The 19,426-nt window shown below is 48.5% G+C and overlaps 6 protein-coding genes across 6 annotated transcripts; all 6 read right to left on the reverse strand.

Annotated features, from left to right (window-relative positions):
- Positions 1 to 19: 19 nt before the first annotated feature.
- On the reverse strand, positions 20 to 3,081 carry F5B22DRAFT_589595 (uncharacterized protein). The gene is made up of 4 exons (XM_047973755.1): positions 1,870 to 3,081; positions 1,538 to 1,814; positions 958 to 1,465; positions 20 to 893 (listed from the first exon to the last, which is right to left on the reverse strand). The coding sequence occupies exons 1-4, from the start codon at positions 2,893 to 2,895 to the stop codon at positions 545 to 547; spliced, it is 2,160 nt and encodes a 719-aa protein (XP_047834727.1). The 5' UTR covers positions 2,896 to 3,081; the 3' UTR covers positions 20 to 544.
- Positions 3,082 to 3,535: 454 nt separating this feature from the next.
- Positions 3,536 to 6,238, reverse strand: F5B22DRAFT_589596 (uncharacterized protein). The gene is made up of 3 exons (XM_047973756.1): positions 5,375 to 6,238; positions 5,074 to 5,322; positions 3,536 to 5,016 (listed from the first exon to the last, which is right to left on the reverse strand). The coding sequence occupies exons 1-3, from the start codon at positions 5,652 to 5,654 to the stop codon at positions 3,998 to 4,000; spliced, it is 1,548 nt and encodes a 515-aa protein (XP_047834728.1). The 5' UTR covers positions 5,655 to 6,238; the 3' UTR covers positions 3,536 to 3,997.
- A 1,145-nt stretch (positions 6,239 to 7,383) lies between these two features.
- F5B22DRAFT_642385 (pseudouridine synthase) lies at positions 7,384 to 9,454 on the reverse strand (the record flags this gene model as incomplete). The annotated part of the gene is made up of 10 exons (XM_047978117.1): positions 7,384 to 7,962; positions 8,013 to 8,039; positions 8,099 to 8,264; positions 8,348 to 8,631; positions 8,701 to 8,786; positions 8,883 to 8,923; positions 8,986 to 9,039; positions 9,094 to 9,103; positions 9,185 to 9,265; positions 9,325 to 9,454. 10 exons carry the CDS (start codon positions 9,452 to 9,454, stop codon positions 7,384 to 7,386), a joined length of 1,458 nt encoding a protein of 485 aa, XP_047834729.1.
- A 373-nt stretch (positions 9,455 to 9,827) lies between these two features.
- On the reverse strand, positions 9,828 to 12,150 carry F5B22DRAFT_589600 (uncharacterized protein). Its single transcript, XM_047973757.1, has 4 exons — positions 11,267 to 12,150; positions 11,143 to 11,206; positions 10,938 to 11,089; positions 9,828 to 10,885 (listed from the first exon to the last, which is right to left on the reverse strand). The coding sequence occupies exons 1-4, from the start codon at positions 11,526 to 11,528 to the stop codon at positions 10,140 to 10,142; spliced, it is 1,224 nt and encodes a 407-aa protein (XP_047834730.1). The 5' UTR covers positions 11,529 to 12,150; the 3' UTR covers positions 9,828 to 10,139.
- A 1,226-nt stretch (positions 12,151 to 13,376) lies between these two features.
- On the reverse strand, positions 13,377 to 15,135 carry F5B22DRAFT_335952 (uncharacterized protein). Its single transcript, XM_047970847.1, has 2 exons — positions 15,060 to 15,135; positions 13,377 to 14,925 (listed from the first exon to the last, which is right to left on the reverse strand). Exon 2 carries the CDS (start codon positions 14,753 to 14,755, stop codon positions 13,688 to 13,690), a length of 1,068 nt encoding a protein of 355 aa, XP_047834731.1. The 5' UTR covers positions 14,756 to 14,925; positions 15,060 to 15,135; the 3' UTR covers positions 13,377 to 13,687.
- Positions 15,069 to 17,508, reverse strand: F5B22DRAFT_335972 (carbon-nitrogen hydrolase). The gene is made up of 4 exons (XM_047970849.1): positions 17,135 to 17,508; positions 16,738 to 17,064; positions 16,667 to 16,679; positions 15,069 to 16,618 (listed from the first exon to the last, which is right to left on the reverse strand). Exons 1-4 carry the CDS (start codon positions 17,268 to 17,270, stop codon positions 15,382 to 15,384), a joined length of 1,713 nt encoding a protein of 570 aa, XP_047834732.1. The 5' UTR covers positions 17,271 to 17,508; the 3' UTR covers positions 15,069 to 15,381.
- Positions 17,509 to 19,426: the final 1,918 nt, after the last annotated feature.

The following is a 19,426-nucleotide window of genomic DNA, read 5'->3' on the forward strand; positions in this document are numbered from 1 at the left end:
ATAAATCCGTCCCCGAGAGAAAGAATTGAGGGACCCAGTTTATCCAACTTGACACCTATTATATCTAAGATGAATCCACATCATCCAACAACTACGAAGACGGCATTGCATCCTTTACCAGTGAGGATGATTTAAGCCGTTGAGGCAAGCAATGTTCGGGAAAGCTGCTATTTTCTTATTTTATATTTCGATAGGTGAAGTGGAAAAGGAGAGACCAAGGAATCGAATAACAGCGCTATCCCAGATTCCGCAGTATTTGTGGCATGCGACATAGGATGAAGATGCCTATAAGAATTATGACTCCAGCATTAAGCTTGTGCAAGTTCAGTTCTGGGCGATCCTGATATACTCAAAAATGAGTTTGACCGGGGTAGCCATGCCTCAACTCTGATGATAGTTCCTCCAGCTGGCAAATAAAGAGATATAAAGAACAAGTAACAACCAGTCAAGGCGCCTTCATTTCATCAAGACTTGTAGTGAAGATGTCGAAATCACTAATACCCTAAAGTCGCTCAAAGCGCACACCCCAATGATCCAGATTAGGTCAAACCTCGTAACCGGCGCTTACTTGCTTAGTCGCCTCCAGCACGGTCTGAACTTGGTCTATCCCTAGCGCCACATTCTGCTGCGCGGCAAGGAGCGTGGCTATCTTGACTACATTCTTTATCTGACGCCCATTCAACGGCAGCTTCGCAAGATGCTTGAGATAATCATCTGACAACTTATTCTCGAACTGCGACTGGCGGGTAAACTGTCTCCAGATGTGTTCCCTCGCGGTTGGCTCCAGGTCTGGGTAGTGAAGAGTCAGGTGGATTCTACTGTGGAACGCCCTGTCGATCGTCTCGGCGCGGTTGGACGTCATGAACAAGATACCGCGATAATACTCGAGAAGGCTTGGAATGTTATGAGCAATAGTTATAATAACAACACTCGGGAAGTAAGGGAGTTTGCCCTTACCGTAGAAACACTGCGACGATCTCGTTATGCGCCAAGTCCCTTGTTGTTCGCTCTTGTATAAAGACATCACACTCGTCAAAGAGCAGAATAGCATTCCACTTTTCGGTGAGGGTCAAGACTGATCGCAACCGGTCTTCGACGTCTTCCGCATCTTGGCCCAGTTCGCCTGCGCTCAGAATGTAAAGGGGTTTCCTAACTTTATCAGCAATTGCCTCAGCGGTCAGCGTCTTGCCTGTGCCTGGGTTCCCGACTAGCATCATGATGATGCCTTGTCCTTTCCCCTCGATTACATCATCAAAGGAGACCTTATTCAAAGATTGCCCTTCTACGAACGTCAATATTAGATCCTTTAGGCCTTTGGGCAAGATCAGACTAGGGAAGGCGGCATCATTCCAGGTAATATCATATACATCCTCTACCCTAAACTCGAACCAGTTCTTCAACTTGAGGGAATAGCCTCGGACGTATGGATTACAGAGGAGTAGTTGTTCTTGGGTGAGATCAGCAACTGCAAAGGCATAGTCAGTTGATCTCGGCCCTTTTGACCGTAGCTCTGTCTTTGCTAGCATCGGGTTCTCACCTGTCTCTCTCTTTTGCGTAGTTGGTAACGGCAATTCTCCGGTTTGGAGCTTTCTTTTCCGGACTTCGCGCAGAATATGCTGGTCGTTCATCCCGCTAGGCCGTGATCCTCCAGGGTATGGGATAGGTGCACCTGGAAGGTTAGACTGGAGATGTGTCTCATCGGCGACTTGTATTTTGGGCATGACTGGATCATTGTTCAAAGGAGCTAGCACAAGCCTCTTGGATGGATTGGCGTGGAAAAATGAAACAGCGTCTATAATAATGCGTCCGTCAACCTAAACGTTATATTTAGCATCATATAGCAGATTACTAACTGAGAGATCGACTCACCTTGCGTTTGCCGAGCTTGTGCTCAACATATCCCGAGTGTGCCATGTAATGAAACTCACGAAGGGCTTGGAATTTGGCGCCTCGCCTGATCGCTACTGCTTCGATCTCTTCTCTCGACAAGAGGAATTGCGCTGGGAACAGTTCCAGTTCAGTAATGTTCCGCGTGCCATTGAATCCACGGATTTCCAGAAACTGAGTAGCGTATCCAAAATGATGTGAGTCCCAATCAACAAATTTAGCTGCTAATATCATGCAACCTTCTTCTTTGTAACTGCAACTTTCGAAGATATAGAAGCGCTTTTCTCCCTGGCAATCTTGAACAACGAGTTTACCAGGCTCAAAGAGGGCCCAGAGCAGCGGATAGGTGATGACGCGGTGCTCAATGAGGTCTCGGATTTCTGTCATGGTATCGTGCAGCTCGGCGTAGAGTACATCATACAGTAGCTGAGAAACTGCCGCAGAGGCTGGGTCCTCTTTCTTTTGGCGCTCTAAGACTTGTCCAAAGCGTTGCCAGCGGGAGTAGAAAGGGCGAAATGGCGATTTGAAAACTACCTTCTTGAGAGATGCTGTAATGCCGCTGTAGCCTTGAAAGACCTCTCCTAATGTTTCCTTCAGTGATGGGCTTTGGATGACCACAGAATCCAAGACTAGAGGCTTGCCGTCCCCGTGGTTCTTCCGCATGCGCACAACGAGAGCCTTCAGTTTGACATCCGGCTGCTCCTCGAGGGCAATACGAAGATCATCAGGATACTCTTCAACCCAATTCTTACAGCATGGGCACTTTGGGGGGCCCTCGTATAGAACTTTTACTTCACATTCGTGGTCTCCAAACGGAGTCGATGCTCGTATCGACCCGGTAGAAACTGACCTGATAGAAACCGAGCTGGTGGAAGCGGAAAGTGACTCAGATGAGTCGGGCGAACCATGACGCTCAATGGGCGATTCTTCTATCGTGTTTGATAACGAGGGGTCATCTCCCGCTATAAGCGCGCCCGGTCCTGTGTCAGCAATCTCTTGTGTAGCCATCCTCAGATTTGGGTGACAATTGCACTGAAGCCGATTCTTTGTGAAATCAAGCCAAACAATCTGGGTCAATACGGGGGATATAGCAAACTCTTATATCATGCTTGAAATGGGTCAGAGATAGCATGATCACAGTTTGCGATCCGGTTCGCCTACTTGAACCCCCAGGCCTTTATTTGGTACGTCTCTTTGGTGCCTAACATAAAATGTAACACCGCCTCCAAATTCCTACGAAGCACAGCATGATCTATGTATTCCGAAATGGCAGGGCTGTGTGCAATTGGATCGTTACTGGTTGGGCCTAGAGGAAAGGATGCTGAATGAGAACTTGGCATTCATGTCCATGACGAAGAAAGGGCTCAACGACTCGATGCCACCTTCCAAAAACACACAGCACGTAGCCTGCATGGAATTGAGTACCTACGTATCGTTTTACACAAGGCTCGCAGCAAGGAGAAAAGGTCAGTCGATCATGCTTTCTTAGAGCACAATGTGCCCCAGCTCTTCTATATTTCAAGCAACGCGTTTCTAGGACTATTATAAAAAGGTCAACTCTCATTAACCCGTATTGCAAGCTGATTAGATGCAGTCGCTCAAGTGTATCACTATATACCATATTGCCGATGACTTCTGTTCTCACACATGCCCTGAAGGTGTTATATTCTTTTCCGTGGCGCTATTAAGCTCGTAAACTCTTCTAGCAGTAGGTTGCAAAACAATTATGTGGCCAATGAACAGCAAACAGTAGGCGACAGTGTAGCCAATTTGTTATGATGTGTCTCCATGCTACCACATTAGCCCTTCTACTCCCTTGATCATCATCTCATCTTTCGTCCATCTGCTTTCAGTTCAAATAATTCCAAGGTGTTTATACTTATGCATCTATTCGATGCTAGCTAGTGACTACTTCCAGCCAGGAACCGAAATGTTGTGAGACCCTAACGTACGTGTCTACACGATCAATGATGATCTTATCATATGACACAACCCAGCATGAAGGAACCAAGAACCATCTCAACATCCCCTTCGGCAGAAGGCATCAATAAAAAGGGATATCCCATTAGGTCAAATTACTTCCAATCCTACACATACACCTTCCATACCCTTATGTCCGTCCCCAACGGACTCCCGGGCTAGGCGGTCCAGGAAAACTCATATTGATCTGTTGGGATTCAACCGGACTGCCACTGTTGCTAACCCTTCTCTTTCCCGGACTAGACGGGACTCGGATACGCTCCAGAGCGCCCGCAGCCCTCGGCTTCAGAATGGCGGTCTCGCGCTGCGGCACCTCCCATATAGGAGACATGGAGTCTGGGTTCTGTTTTTCCCAGAGCCGACTTATCAGGGGGCTCGCTGTCGACGCCGACGTAGGGCTTGTATACGACCCATCGATAGAGCTACCTATATGCGGCGAAGACACGCCGTATTCAGCCGGGTTGTAGACTCGCAGCGGTAAGAGGTTCGCTGTGCTTCCCGTACTCGTTGTGCTGACGGGCGTCTCTTCATGGGGAGAGAACCAGGCTGCTTTTGGTGAGGTGGAATGGTGGACACTATCTGGTACAGTGGGTGCCGCAGTCGATATGTTATGCAGCGACTGTCGAGCGGCTAGTGGGCGAGATTGTACTGGGGCAGTGACTCGGGGCTGCCAATGTGCTGGCGGTGTCCTTGATGTTACCTTTTCGGGAGTGACGCGGTGGGATCCCAGCGCGAGGCTTGGGTTCGAGCAGTATTTTTCCTCGTCTTCGATCTGAATGTGCGATTGACTTGGGAAGAAAACGGGAGATCGCGGAGTTCGAGCTTGGCAACGGAAGGAAAGAGGGGATGTAGTGCGGCGATGGCTTCGTCGGGAGCTGCTTCTCTCACCACCCTCAAGGATGAGGCGTCGATTTCGCCGTTTCCGATAGCAGATGAAGAACAAGCCGGCAATCAATAAGGCAACGACTGAGGCACCGACAGCGATCCCAACAATTGTGGCTGTTGGGACAGCGGCTTGGTCATCCTCGGCATCTTTTGAGGAAGACTTGGTAGCACTGATCGTAGTAGGAGCAAAGACCGTATCGGTCAGTCCTATTGCTGTTCCGGCTTTCGGTCGCTGATTACAGCCCGCCTCGAGTGCAACTAGGTCTACATTATGCATTAGGATATTGAATTGACACAATCCAGACGTATACTCCAACTTACAGTTAACTAGAAAGCCTTGATCCTCAGAGGCACTGACGCAAGAGGCGCACTTTTCGAGTGAAGAGCTGGTTATGGCTCCGCCGTCAACGTCGCAGAACGAGTAGTCCAGTGAGTTAGGATTTAGACCGTCTTGGGTCAAGGCATTCTCCAATGCTCCGCAGGCTGTGGACGTGGAGCATGGGGTGGACGGAATGCCTACTGCATGAGGGAAGCCAAATATACAATTGTCAAAGGTATATCTGAGGTTATCTAGTTAGGCGTTAGAGTGAGTCGGTCAGACAAATGAATAGAGTTATCCTACAAAAAAACCAGAGTTGGTCAGTCTCTTTCCCCTGAGAGAACGTGCTGTCCTGCAGACAGCTTATACACCTTTGGAACTTCTGGCCCACGGGTGAGGATATGTACTTCGAATCGTAACATGTTATATCTTTATTCGTTGTAGTCGAGGAATTGGGATCAGAGACATCGTCACCTTCGGAGTCAATGCAGAATGAAGCGCAAGGGGAATTAGGCGTGACTTGTAAGGCAAGGGAATACGGGATAAGGAGTCCAAGAAGGCACGAAAACCGAGAGAGCTCCATTATGTAATTCGGTATTTGATTGGCCTTAAGTAATGCAGGGACACGCGATGGGAAGAGTAATGAGTGACGTAACAGTATTAGAATTAGTGATGATGCATAACATGACCTCCAGCCAGCTGGAAATCGAATGTCTTTAGAAGTTGGTATCAAGGTAATGACCGACCAAAGGGGGATCCCCAAACGACAGAATTGAGCAAAAACACAACAGGAACAAGAAGAGTTGACAGACGGAGACTTGCACGGCCAGGGAAGACATTGAGCACACAATTATATGAGTCCCATACCTACGGTACCGGCCTACCTATCCATTTCCATGCGCGAACATACGAGATGCTCCCAAGACATGAGGTGACATCGCAGAGCTCTCCTCGCCCGTACCGCCCAGCACCGGCGCCGGTTGCTGATGATATCCCCAACGCCTAACGCACCTAGCAGTAAGTGTACAAGCAGGAACACCAGATCACGGGGCTAGTGCATCGCTGGAGGCGACAGAAGGTGAGATATCACAGGAGAAAGGGCCAATGGGGGAGGCTGTCGCGACTATAACTTATCATTTGTCGGGTCTGGAAGAAGAAGCTTAATCCTGTGGGCCGTATGCAGGTCACAGGCGGCAAGATGCGGCCACTGACAGCTCAAGACGGGCACCCCCCTTGTTCGTCCGTTAGGAGAACGGCTCTGTTCCTGGATCTCGCCTAGCTACAACGGGACATCATCATCTACATGTAGTTTGTCGGCTTCGTTCTCGAAGCGCACGTACGGCAGGCTTGGTGACTGGCCAGTCGTCCATGTCGCAAACGCTACTTAGTTCGCTGACTTGAGTAGCCTAGGCAGTTATCAACATAACTGATTGTCCTGAATGGGTGGGTGTGATGCGCGAGAGCAGCATTGATGTAAGCACACTATAGCACATGGTCAGTATACATACCTGTTAGCAAAAATGTCACCGTGATGACAGCCTGCACATGCAGATGGATCGAGTTCGCTCCCCTACGAGGCGCTTATTTGAGGATCCCAATGGCATCTTAACTGAAGCACTATCGCATCCTAAGCGGGTACCGAATCCTGGCTAATGACTCTCGGCATATTGGATGGCGTGCAGAGTAGGCCTCGAATGGTTGCCCAACGACTTGGATCTACTACCTGCCATCTTTCTCCCGAGAGAGTGATTCTGTCAATTGGAATTAAATCTATCCCAGAACAAGGGCAAGCCTTTTCCCCCCTGCTCTCTACTTGAATCGTTGTAGGAAAGGTTGGCTCGTTTATCTATCTTGAAAGATCTTCACCTCAGTCTCTTATATACATTCGCATTCTTCATAACAAGCCATACTCCGTGCATTACGAGGCTCTATGACAAGACTCGAAGACTACAATGCAGTGACGGCTGCCGCATTGTTTTCTCGTTAGGGTTGAATCAACCAATTATTGCAGTCAATAGCATACTATATAGTACTTGTTTAAAGCGTCATTCGACTAGACACTGCATCGACCTTCCATCCTAGAAATGATCAATACATGCTGCTATATACTCAGTCAAGGGATGATTCAGTCCCCCGCGTTTTCGACATTCATTATTTCATAAAGCAAATTTCCGGAACGCCTTTTCCAAAGCCTGTAGACTGTACAATACAGTAAAACGCCGTACACGCGGATATGTGACGAAAGCTGGCGAGCTGCCAGTAGAGGTGGTATCAACCGAAGTAATTCGTGAATTAGTGCCCCGCCTAACACCTCATTCCGAGTCAGAATCGTCCTTCTTCCCGAGCGACGCACGCTTGGACGCCTTGGCCGCTTTCTTCTCTGCCTTCCTCCGCTTGCGCTCGGCTTTCTCTTCGGGCGACTCTCCTTCGTGCTTCTTCCGCTTCTTCTTGTCGTCATCTGCGGCAGGAGTCTCCTCTCCATTTGTAGTAGCCTCCGCGGTGACTATAGTTTCAGCAGGTGCTTCTGACATGGTAACATCCACAGCAGCTGTAGCAGTAGACTCAGCAGGCGCTGTGTAGTCCTTGTACTCGGCAGTCCACTTCGCGGGTGTTTGCTCGTTGGCCCTGCCAAATTTATCAAGCTTGCCGGATGCCTTGAGCTTCTTCTTCTCAGTGGCTGTGGGGCCAAGACCCCATCTTCTCGGGTACAGGTCTCGCTCCATGATGCAACGTTTCACCTTGGCAACAACGCCGTGGTCGCAGGATGACATCTCAACTGTGCTCATCATCGCGATACCTAGAGCGATAGCCTCTCCCTTGGTGGTCATGAGAACAACTTCTTCATGGGCTTCGATGCCAGCTTCGTATCGTAACAGGCCAGGAATCATCAACTAGATTGAAGTCAGCATACTCTAGACAAGGAATGAGATCCACGGCTTACCTTAGCTCCATAGCAGATAGCGTTGACCTAGAAGTTTCATATTAGTAAATGACGTATCGGTAGAGTTGGTCAGCGCAATGACTCACAGTGCTATCCTTTACGACAATACGCTTGTAAGATGTAAGGAGAGTTTCAAGAGGCGAGATAACCTTGCGTAGGTAAGACTCATCTCTGGTGTTGTCGTACATCCATTGCGCGTCGAGAACGTCGTGTAGAGTGACCAGGTCCTTTGTCTCATCCATTGCTCCGGATCTGTTCAATTTGATGTTAGCATTACATATTGGAAAGCTACGCATTTTAGATGCCGTTGAGAATGTGAGGGAGAAACATCGTACCGCACACGACGGAGCTCCTGCATATGTCCGCCAACACCCAAAAGAAGGCCCAAATGGACACAGAGAGTTCGAATATATGTTCCTGCTTCACAGCTCACCCAGAAAATACCCAAGTGGCGATCATTGTCAAATTCGATAACTCGGCTTTCGTGGATAGTACGGATACGAAGTTGGCGCTTGACTGCGGAAATTAGGGGCGGCCTCTGGAAGAGAGCACCGGTCAATGTCTCGAGGGCACGTGCAAATTGCGCCTCACCACCAGGAAGCTTGTCGTGGAGACGAATCTAACCATGCCGCATAATCAGCATCGAGTTAAAAATGAATACATCATCTGGCACTCAGCAGATACTTACCACAGCAACATACTCCTTTCCGGCGCCTTGCTGCGATTTGACAAGTCGAGTTGCCCGATCGATACAGACAATCAAACATCCAGTCACTATCCGGTCATACTCGTTAGCAATTGTCTTTGCAGAACCTGTTTAGTGTACCACTGATAAGATGCACAGGTGAGGGAATGTCGAGCAAGTCTAACCTTTAGGATCGAGAGTACCAGAGTGACCAGTCTTCTCCGTGCTATAATACGTCAATTAGTAATTGTCCAACATCACACGTCATTCGCGCATCCGGATTCGTACCGCAAAATGCGCTTCACCCAAGCAACCACTTCGTGCGAGCTAGGGTTCGATGGTCTATTTGTCAGGTTAGAGAAAGCTCCTCGAAGCCATACAACGAGAGTATCCTACTTGTCAAGATCTACGCGTCAAGGTCAGCAAGCGCGTCCAGGAATAGAATTTTAAAATAATAGAAGGAAACATGGGAAGATTCGCTACTTACTGATGACACCTGAAGCAATGTAGTTCTTGAGATCTCGGCTCAACGGCGCGCTGCCATTAGGAATGGGTGTAAAGTGGCCCGCTATGCGCATGTCAATATCCCGCACTTCCCTGATCTACATTTCGGGGTAGGACACTAACTTCGAACGAGGAGCTTGTCGTAGTTCTTTAACAGCAAGGGCCAATTGCTCGTGTCAACGGCGGGCGTGACCGCGGTGGGCTTGATGGCGTACTCGGCCTCGGCAAGGTTTTTGTCGGTTTGTGTAGCCATTGTCAACCGCCAATATATCTATACGTGGGAAAAGATGGATATATCGATGGCGGTGATCTTCGCGAGAAGCGGCGTCGTTCTGGAAATTCGCGAGTGCAGAATTCCGCTGTAGAGATTTCACTGCCGTAGCTTGAGTTAGCAGGTAAAAAAAATCCCAATCCGAGCTCCAAAAAATTCTGCCGCTTGAGAAAGCTGTGGGGAATCCAAGGCGGGAGCTCCAGCCACAGAGACCAAGCTAGATACAGTTACTCTATTGTAGGTACATCATTACCAAGTGGCGCAGCACAAACAGTGCTCCCATACACTCGCAACCTCAGCCACAATGTAGGTACCGTGCCTCCAGTCACGCCTACATTCAAGCAGACTGGATATGTTCAAGGTAGGTATTAAGTCATTTGTATGAGATTTTTCTTCCATAAAAACAGGCAAGCTGTGCTGCAGCGAGATCAAGAGTACAGTGATAAGTAATCGCCTAATGAAAAGACCTCCCCACCCTTGATCTGCTTGGTATAAAGGTATATATCATAACGATTTCAGAGACCCCGAAGTTTGAGATCGAAGTCTCAAGTCATACATGCGCCCCAACTCCAAGCTTATGAGATATGCAGAATAAAATGTAGAAGATGGGTAAACCCGACCGTTCAAAACTCTCCCCTGAATAGCAAGCAAGTTCTAAAACATTTGATTATGATGGTGATGGTGTCCGCCGTGCCTGACCTTGCCTGCCATAACCGGGGTGATTGAGTACTGGCGCTGTAGATGGAATCGGAGGTGGTGGTGGAACCTGGAAGCCGTAGCCTCCCGCGCTGTTAACACCCTCTTGCAGCTCGTAGCCATCAACGCTTGCATCCGCCTTTTCCTTGCCCTTCCTATCGCCCCATGGCGACTCTGCATGATCGTGATCTGGACTCAAAGCCACGCCAATACTCTGTGCTTTCTCAATTGGCCATGCCGGCTGTCCATAACCGTCGACGGAGCTTATTGGGCTGTCGAATTGCGTAGTATAAGGCGAGAAATAACGAGGATATTGGTAATGACCCTCGGATGTAACAGCGCTCACAGGAGAGTCTCCCCATCCGCCCCGCAGAGGTTTCTGGCTAAGAGGCGTCTCGAACATGTCCCCCGCCGCCTGAGGGCTCGGCCAGTTTTTCGCTTGTTCTTCACGGCGGCGTAAGTAGTTTTTTCTACGGCGCTTCCCATTGATTACAACGCCGCAACCGAGGAGGACCAATATGAATGCAACACCACCAATGACAACGCCCGCAAGTGCGCCGTAACTCAGGGGCCCAACTTTGTTATGAACTTGGACAGTAGCTGTTGCTGTGGGCTTGGTGACGTTGGCCATCTCCAGGGAGAATATGTCACCTTCTAATGGGATAATGCTCGGGGGCTCGACCTTTAATTCACATGCCCCCGACAGGATGGATACAACTGTGAGTGGTCAGTTGGAGGCTAATCATATCAGATATTGGTTAAAGCATACAATTTCGAACATAAGCCTGATCACCTGCTTGCAAGCAGTTTGTGCACTTGGAGAGGTCATAGTCGCTCCAAAGGCTGCAATACCCATAAGGGCTTACGTCTGTAGAGAAATTACCGTACTCCAGTGCACCTCGCAAGCGCTTGCAAGAGAAACTAGACTATATCAGCATCGAGACACTCCGTTTACCTAGACTATTTAGACTCACTCAGTACTGCACGGCCCCCCATCCTTATAGAATATGCACTGAGCCGCTGTATATCTCATGTTGACTATTCGCATCATTCATTAGCACCGCGAAGTAGCGATAAAAGTTCGGTCTGAAGACGTACAGAGCATAGCTTGCAAGTCCGATGCAGGTTGATTCTGACCGGTAACTGTGTATGTACTTCTTGATTCGCAAGTCACACAAGACTGCAGGACCTTTCCCGCCGACGTACCGTAATCTGCATCATTGCAGACGATCTGGTCTTGTGTGGTACTATCGAGAACATTGCCGCAGCTCGATTCGCAAGGAGAGTGCTGCGCAACAAGAACTGCACATGCCCTATGTGCGAGCGCACTCAGCGCGACGACAACGTGGCTGCGACGCATGGCGGTGAAAAATCTGAATGGCAATCGTGAGAGAGGCAAATTGCGGGCGCCGCTGTCAATCAGTCAACGTGAGCGCATTACCGTATCCGCATCAAGCGACAATTGCCGAGTATATGGGGGAAGTTGACAGTAGAGACGCTTGGTATCAATGGGAGTAGCTATTTGCTTGGTGCGAATGAGTTGTGGCAATTGATATAGAACCAAGCTTCGGCTGGCCCGTGGCACAAGAACCGCTGGTCAAGGCTGTTGGTTACGGAATCGCAACAAGGGAGAAGAACCATGTATAAACTCAGCGGTCGCGCCACACAGCTGAGAAGTCGGCGGCTGAAGCAGGGGCCTCTCTGCCTATATAGAATATATTCCTACCTGTTCGTACTAGATTCCTATGAAGCGCCGTCGCCACTGTGACATGTGGGCAGGACCAGTACGCAGTAGTGAGTGGGATATGATCGAGCTCATGGATATGGAAAAGGAACCAGATCCAGAACTACTCAATGCGGGACTTCTCACTATACTGAGCATGCAACCACTTGGCATATCAGGAGGGACGAGCGAATGGGAACCGAGATGGCCCTGGACTTCACATTGTGACTTGCCAAAAGGTGAATAGCACAGGGGTCCCTTTTTGACCATCAACTGCAGTATGCTGAGGCGTAAGCGAGCAGCATTGGGGATCGGGGGTTGGGGTTGGGGGCCTGGGGCTGCTCCGATGTCTTCCTAGTGTGCTTTCTCACTAGCTTTTCCTGCTCACCGGCGAACGACGGGCCGTCACTGGCTATAGTTGCTTGCACTAAGAGGTGACGGAAGCAGGGGGGAGCTGCATGCCATCTCACGATGAGCCACTCAGAATCCTCAGTTCCAAGCCGGCTGCAAGGTGCTGGCTCGACCCCCTGCAGTTGCGGCCACCACCCGGCCAGTCACGGGTCCAGCCGTCCTGATTGGGCGACCGCACACTATCCAGTAAGCCGAAATGGAAGAGGGATTCCTTCGTTCATAGCACAGCGTCGGCTCGAGGAGGATTCGCCCTTCGTCAGCAAACCCTCGCGTGGTCTGACGGCCGTGGAACGATTCTGTTGCTTCCATACATGCGAAGTAGTCCAGGCGCGAGAGATCGGGCGCGAGATGGGCCGGCTGGGGCCGAACGAACGGTATTGCAGTCCTCCACTGCCAGGTGCAACCCCGTTCACTACATAATAAGTGCACTTTTGCCGCCGATAATTGATAGCCATACTCCGAAATAAACATTACATACAGACTGATGAACTAACCATGATTGCAGCATTGCCTGAGAATATTAATATCGCGGCAACGACGATTCTATGCTGCCAGCGTCATAGTGTACAGTAGAGCGCACACAGGTTTCCCTCCCCCGAGCTCACTAGCGACTTACAGTAGGTACGCTTGCCTGAAGGTAGTACCCGAGCTTTTGGAACCCCGGTCCCACGGCGCTTAGATATCGATATTTCCAATTTCTCGTCTTCACACCCAGTCCGGGGTCTTGGATCGCTTAAAACGCGAGTAGCTGTCACAGTACCATATAGCTGGGTGTAGATTCCCGGGGTCTTGGCCTGGTAACGTCGTTTCTATCTTTTGCAGATAGCGTAGCTGTCTTGTGCAAGCTTTAATGTTAGCTTGCTATTTCCCCCATATCCTATCAGCTTTGATATATTGTCTGAGTCCTAATTATGTCTTAGCTATGTCTTCATTATAGCCTACTTATGCGTTGATTATGTAGTGGTTATGTAGTGATTATACCTTGATTATAACTCTGCTACTGTTACGAACCAGAATAAGAGTGTATCGCTAGTCCTTGAGATTCCACGTGACGCCATCGTAGGTATAACAAGGGCAGAAAACTGGACTTGGAATTGATGCTATTCATAACATAATGAGCAATCCTTGACCAACCAGTTCCATCTTGGCCTTGGTGGTTTGACTCGACTCTATATACAACTGGTCTGCCAACCCAGACCGCCTAGGTCTCAAGAGCTTGTTTCGAGAAGAAGTCTGTATAACTTCACTTTCCAATATTGCCTGCACGTCTTTGAATGACCATGAACAGCCTGCAGTGGCCTTTCGTACGGCTAAAGTGCAAGGCGAACTGCGTATTCAGCTTATATAGCTTGTACGCGTGTAACAGTAGCGGACTATGGTCTTATTCAAGGATCAAAATCCTCCAGATACTCTTCATACTCTTGACAAAATTTCTCGGGGTCGAAGGAGAGGCCCTCATTCGAGATGATCTCGTGCGCGGTGCTAAGATATGCTGATTTCCAAGCCTGATATAAATGAGTGCTTCTGACGGGATGCGGGAGATACAGTTGGTTTTGTTGCAGGACCATTGACCCCTTTAATGACTGGAATACCTCCTCCGGGTCTGCCTCCATATCGACAGTTTCACATTGGCCAAAGTCCAGGAGATATAAATGGATAGCCCGATGTTGAAAGTCGCTATTAGCGGTTGTCGAAATAGTCGAAGTACCAAGGACAAACTCGACGTCGTCTCCAGTAATCCTAGCAGCCCAATGCATGATCGCGTACGCATTGCCGATCATGGCAGCGAAGTGGCCCATTTCCAAACCCAGCTCAGCCATTATTTCTAGCGTTAGTGGAATATTTCGTAAGGTAAAGTTCTCTTTGGGCAGTGTAATCGTTTTCTTTCCTAGGTAAATGCGGGCTAGACAATGCTTGTTTGCCGTGTTATCCAATAATTGAGTCACGAGATGCTCATCGTTGCAACCACCGGGATAGAGTTTTCGAATCATTGCTTTTCGCACCACCTTAGGGAGTGGTAGGATCCTTTCCATTGTCACTATGTCGCTGGGATATTGGTCAAATTTAGGCATTCGAGAAAGAAGCTCCGGCGATATAAGATTCTTCGAAAAGAACTTATATGGTTTTGGCACGTGAACATCATTGCTGAACCTGCTATACTTGGCAAACGCCTCCCATACTCTTCGATGAATTTCAAATTCGGCTTGTAGACGGCGACCAGAGTTTTGTGGTAGTTCTTTCTTGTTCACATGCGTACAACCCAATCGTTCGTATACAATTCCCTGTAGACCTGCACCGATGTTCTGGTACTTTTGTGTGTTAACCCGACCGTCCACCTTCACACGCTGTGACCTAGCTGCAAAAGAAGAATTTGTAATAATGATTGACTGGACAGTCAAAGAGTGTTGAAGGACTTCACTCGACGCAACATCTTCCAATTCGGCGGCCTGCATCGATAATTTTTGAACGACTGTTGGTAATATTTCCAATATTGGACAGTCTAGATTATAAACAACCGGCCGGATGAACGTTTATGAGTTTCTGAATCGCCGATTAAGTGTCGGATAACCGCCGATTAACTACTGTTCCGTGTGTTTAGAGTGGTGAAACGTTGGGAAAGATACTTGAGTGATAATTAGTTGAATGTTCACTGGCCTGGGCTGGTCGTAGTATGAGTGGAATCTAAAGACGTTTTGGGGAAGTTTGGATGTGTACCGTCGGCAGATACGCACTCTATGTATAATTGCTATGACTCACCTATCCCTTCATTTCCTGGTTACCGTATCGGCAGTGTGTGGTACTTTAAGGTTATCCCAGGTGTATACAGGCTACAGTTAAGGTTTGTAAAAAAAACATGGCAATGAGCTAAAGCTGTATGACTTGCATGGTATCCTGCATTTAGGTGTAAGCCAGCTAGGTTCTTAAAGCCAGATTAAACACACTGGGATGATCGCTCTGCTGTGCTAGTCGTTGTTATAGCATGGGATGTGTACACTCTCCCTACCATTGCCGTCAAGTACATGTATCCAGGACCAAGGATAAGGGTATTCGTCTTGTTTCAATTCGAGTTTGGTTCGCGTTATGCTTGCGAAATGCCGAGCATCTCCATGCTCAGGGTCGGCGAGTCAGCCCGTGGTCGTAAATCCATAGGTACCTTCAGCAGAGAATCAGATAAGAATCCATTGGGTGATCTATCTGTCATGTCACTGAGAGCCTTGATTAGGCTGATCGTCTCATTGTCCCCCTGAGTCGGAACATGCGAGCCACTTGTCTTCATGCTGTGGCTGCTAGCTCTTGACAGTGTTCGACCGTCGACATTATAGGGTATGATTGGCAAATTATCCATGGTCTCAGGAAGAAATAATTTGGGACACATTTTCTGCGTTGTGCGACATGGTTGAGCTGAAGTAAAGATCGTATTAGTCTTGGTGGGATGCGAAGGTGTCTGCACCGGGGTGATGGTTCGATAGCAGAGGGCCCGGGGTGGTTCCTCAGAAGACATTGGGCCTTGCGTAGAGATGAGACTTCTGTCACTTTTCGCTCTGATTAAAAAGAGCGATGCTGTACCGTAGCGTTGTGTTATACCGAGGGCTGTTGCTCCCTGCGCCCCCCGGCCGAACTCTGTGTCTCGGCTAGAACGCGTCTTATGACTAGAGTATGACGGTTTGTTAGAGTATGATTGACAGCTTGATTGGAATTCTTGGCTGACTAGTGAACTGGGGCTATCGATGGAACTGGCCCCTTCTCGTAGTGCTTGATTCTGGGCAGCACTGTTTTGAACTGTCCCCTCGGAGTGACTGTTCGACGCTTGTTGCGTAGATACCGAATTTTCCGAGGCAGTATGATCATGGCCCCTCTCGTTTGTTTCCTCAGGGACAGAAGATGATTCTGGCATAGGCACCGTCGTCGAACCTGAATTGTCAGGGGAATACACCAACTTAGCAATTGGAGGTGTCTCCGTGTCTACAACGAGAAGCTCTTCTTCTCCGCGGCCAAGGAGTCCGTATACGTTAACTTCGCCATCTTTGATTCCAATGACAGTGCTTGTTCCCGCATAGACAGTGTCCCTCTCTATGCCGGCGCGATTGCAAAAAATAACAATAACCTCTTCCTCGTTCTCGGAACGGATGATCGGCTCTAGCCGAGCCATCCAATAAGTCAAGGTATCCATATCCGGTTCCTTAGGCACGCTGCTGAACAGGCTTGCGTCTTCACGGGTCATCCAAGCCATCGTCACGATAACAAGATTGGCCTCAACTTCCAGGCAGTGGAAGGCAAACTCAAATGCATGCCACGGTGCCTCGAATTTATATGGGCTACGACAAGTTAGCATTCGACCCGACATATTTAGGAATAAAACCTACTTGATATCCATGCCTAAGAGATTTAATCAGCCAGTCAGGTCAGTATGATGCTCGTAAAGAGGGAGACTTACAAATGCCCATAGCCGTGGTACCGAGTTGAGGTATTACACCGCCGTAAAAGCCCTCTGATCCTTCTAAAGCCCAGGTTTCATCTGTGTAGTACAAGAATGTCTTCCTGTAGTTTGCAATAGTCTCACCATCAGGATTCACGACAAGAACAGAGTTGTAGTACTCGGGCGAGGTGGGCCACTTTGCCTCGAGATCCTCCTTTTCGGGGTAACCGACAGTAACTATACAGTTCAGTTTGAGTGCGAGTGTTTGAGCCCAAAGTGCGCTGATCCCAGAACCTCGAAGCTCTAAAAAGGGGCTTATCTCCTGAAGAGACTTGAAATTGTACCCTTAAGGCAAGCCCAGCGTTAGTAAAGAGTATCAGTGTATGACAGCTACACATGAAATGGACCATCATACCGGTGAAAGCAAGTTCGGGGAGAACAAGAAGGTCAAGATTTTCAGGGTCCGCTTTGCTCAACACAGCGTCGGCGCGACTGATATTATTGTCAAGATCGCCTACTTGGGGAGCAAACTGAAGGCAGCCTATCCTCATCTTGTTGCTCGGGCTTCTCGCCTCGCTGGACAAGATAGAACTAGTCGATCATTCAACTTCAAAGATTCTCAAGACGAAAAAGGAAGAATGACAGATCCCAAAACTAAAGATGATATCAGAATAGAGAGAGAGGCTGATCAGTCCTATCTAGAAAACGGCAAAGAGTGGGGAGCGACGAGGATTATCGGGGTGTAGAGAACTGGAAGGTGTCTGGAATGCCAAGGAACCTATATGTGCTACATATAAGTAGGTACCCAACCTGCCTAGACACACTGCCCGGGGAAGGAGTTGTCGACATTGGAGGAACAAATGCCCTAAGTGAGCAACCTAGGACAGCCCAGAATTGGCCGGGCGTACATTGTTCAACCCCGAACCCAGTGCTAGCATGCGTACCTAATGTATTTGGTACTTACTGGCAGGCTGGCTGCTTGTGACCACTATTAGCCTCCCACTTACGAATTGCATGTATATCTATTATGTATGTAGGCACATACATAGTAGCTATTAACCGAGAGTCCCTACCTCCAAGGGTACAAGAGAAGTGCGACAGATTACGTCAGCATATAGGGGTAGCCAGTATTGGAAAGCGAACAAGTCTGGAGAGAAGGGCCAGACCAGATACCGGTAGCCCTTCAATTCCGCACACATGCGGCAATTACACTGAAAGCGCGGGTGTAGGACATGGCAGCAGTCTGCAGTGCAAATCACGACATTGTTTCGTAGCGGTGTGACACGTGCGAGCAAATGGGTATAGCGCCTACTTACCTGACTTAGCGGCTAATTAGCACCGTAATAGGTGAGTTATCTGATTCATGTCACAGCTCACATGCAAGTCAAGGCTTTGGGGTTTGAAATCGCCTTTTTCTTAAGGAAAAAAGGAAGAAGGAGAAAAAAACAGAAGGCATGTCGTCTCGTAATAACCGGGGCAGCTATCGAAGTGACCCAGTGACCAAGTGATCCAAGCGCCTGGGTAGGGATTCAAGAAAGACTTGCTGTGCCATCCATCGGCATCAGCCGAAAGGCCATATGCCGCCTTGGCTTTTATTACCCCGTATGGACCTCTAATCGATAACAAAGCATTAGGTTAGGTAGTAACTCGCGTCCCACCTCGGGGGAAGCTCATAGCTACCTAGGTTATGTACCTAATTCATAACAGCAGTCAGGTTGAAAGGCGACGATGATGAGTATCCGCTGATGATACCAAGAAGACTGCCCAGGTGAGTTTACACCTAGTCATCTACTGGAATGCCATTGTATTATCTGTAGTCATTAGACCCGTTACATATTTAGGAGGCATTCCTGGATCAGCACCTACTTCAGCTTGCAGATACTGACACCTAAACTGTTCACAGTCTCCAATCCCCATTCTCCACGTGGTTCATATAAGCGGATGAAGTAGACAGGCTGGCCTCGAATGGAAGGGAGAAAAAAAAAAAAAACTTCTCAGCTAGCTAGTAGAGCCCTTGGTGGTCTTAGGCCGATCTTCATTGCCCAAAAGAGAAAGGGTGAGAGATAGGCTTGCTATGGTTTGTCTAGGTTTGGTAATTGCGGAAATGGTGGTAGTAAGACATCTCCGATTCGTGGTACAGTAATGCCGCGGCCAAAACCTGTGAAGTTGGTATGATAGGTCGCGGAATGTTTCACTTGCTTGCTTCTTGGCTGCGGGGTAGATATTAGTGATGGTTGCTTCGAACGCAAGTATATACTACTGCGTACTTAGTTTGTGGGATCAGAGTAGTGGCCAGCTAGAATACCTACGTCTACAGACTGTGAAGTGAGCTAGATGTTGAAATCATAGAGCACTTGAGCTCTGACACCCTTCACTCCCACACTAGACGAAATATTACAAATATTCTCAAAAGGCTTTTCCAGTAATGGCGAACAACCTACATTCCTATTGGCCGAAAGGGTTTCAAGGCATTGCTAACCATCGAGCTACGATATCAGAAAGAAAACCACTAGGTACACTATCAGTGTAGCCTTAATGCAATGAACGAAAAGTAGGGATATCTACTAGTAGGATTGTAGACCTCAGGCCTTGATACAAGATATCTCGGGTTCGCATCTCGCAGGTATAGTTTTTGTAAATAAATACAACAAAGCTTCCCCCGAATACCAGCCTCAACTGCTGTGTAGAGTACTAAAGTATATTTGAA

This window comes from Xylaria bambusicola, assembly GCF_022495145.1.
Source record: "Xylaria bambusicola strain CBS 139988 unplaced genomic scaffold F5B22scaffold_4, whole genome shotgun sequence".
Lineage (NCBI taxonomy): Eukaryota > Fungi > Ascomycota > Sordariomycetes > Xylariales > Xylariaceae > Xylaria > Xylaria bambusicola.

What these genes read in the sequence shown, in the direction of transcription:
- F5B22DRAFT_589595 (XM_047973755.1), bottom strand. Translation starts at nt 2,895, where the DNA reads ATGGCTACACAAGAGATTGCTGACACAGGACCGGGCGCGCTTATAGCG. An exon ending in TACGCAAAAGAGAGAGACAG is followed by an intron (nt 1,466 to 1,537) that starts GTGAGAACCCGA and finishes ATGCCTTTGCAG; the next exon opens with TTGCTGATCTCACCCAAGAA. An exon ending in ATCGTCGCAGTGTTTCTACG is followed by an intron (nt 894 to 957) that starts GTAAGGGCAAAC and finishes TAACATTCCAAG; the next exon opens with CCTTCTCGAGTATTATCGCG.
- F5B22DRAFT_589596 (XM_047973756.1), bottom strand. Translation starts at nt 5,654, where the DNA reads ATGGAGCTCTCTCGGTTTTCGTGCCTTCTTGGACTCCTTATCCCGTAT. An exon ending in TGACCAACTCTGGTTTTTTT is followed by an intron (nt 5,323 to 5,374) that starts GTAGGATAACTC and finishes ACGCCTAACTAG; the next exon opens with ATAACCTCAGATATACCTTT. An exon ending in TCAAGGCTTTCTAGTTAACT is followed by an intron (nt 5,017 to 5,073) that starts GTAAGTTGGAGT and finishes TGCATAATGTAG; the next exon opens with ACCTAGTTGCACTCGAGGCG.
- F5B22DRAFT_589600 (XM_047973757.1), bottom strand. Translation starts at nt 11,528, where the DNA reads ATGCGTCGCAGCCACGTTGTCGTCGCGCTGAGTGCGCTCGCACATAGG. An exon ending in GGACTTGCAAGCTATGCTCT is followed by an intron (nt 11,207 to 11,266) that starts GTACGTCTTCAG and finishes TGATGCGAATAG; the next exon opens with TCAACATGAGATATACAGCG. An exon ending in GGGGGGCCGTGCAGTACTGA is followed by an intron (nt 11,090 to 11,142) that starts GTGAGTCTAAAT and finishes GATATAGTCTAG; the next exon opens with TTTCTCTTGCAAGCGCTTGC.
- F5B22DRAFT_335952 (XM_047970847.1), bottom strand. Translation starts at nt 14,755, where the DNA reads ATGCAGGCCGCCGAATTGGAAGATGTTGCGTCGAGTGAAGTCCTTCAA.
- F5B22DRAFT_335972 (XM_047970849.1), bottom strand. Translation starts at nt 17,270, where the DNA reads ATGAGGATAGGCTGCCTTCAGTTTGCTCCCCAAGTAGGCGATCTTGAC. An exon ending in CCCCGAACTTGCTTTCACCG is followed by an intron (nt 17,065 to 17,134) that starts GTATGATGGTCC and finishes GCTTGCCTTAAG; the next exon opens with GGTACAATTTCAAGTCTCTT.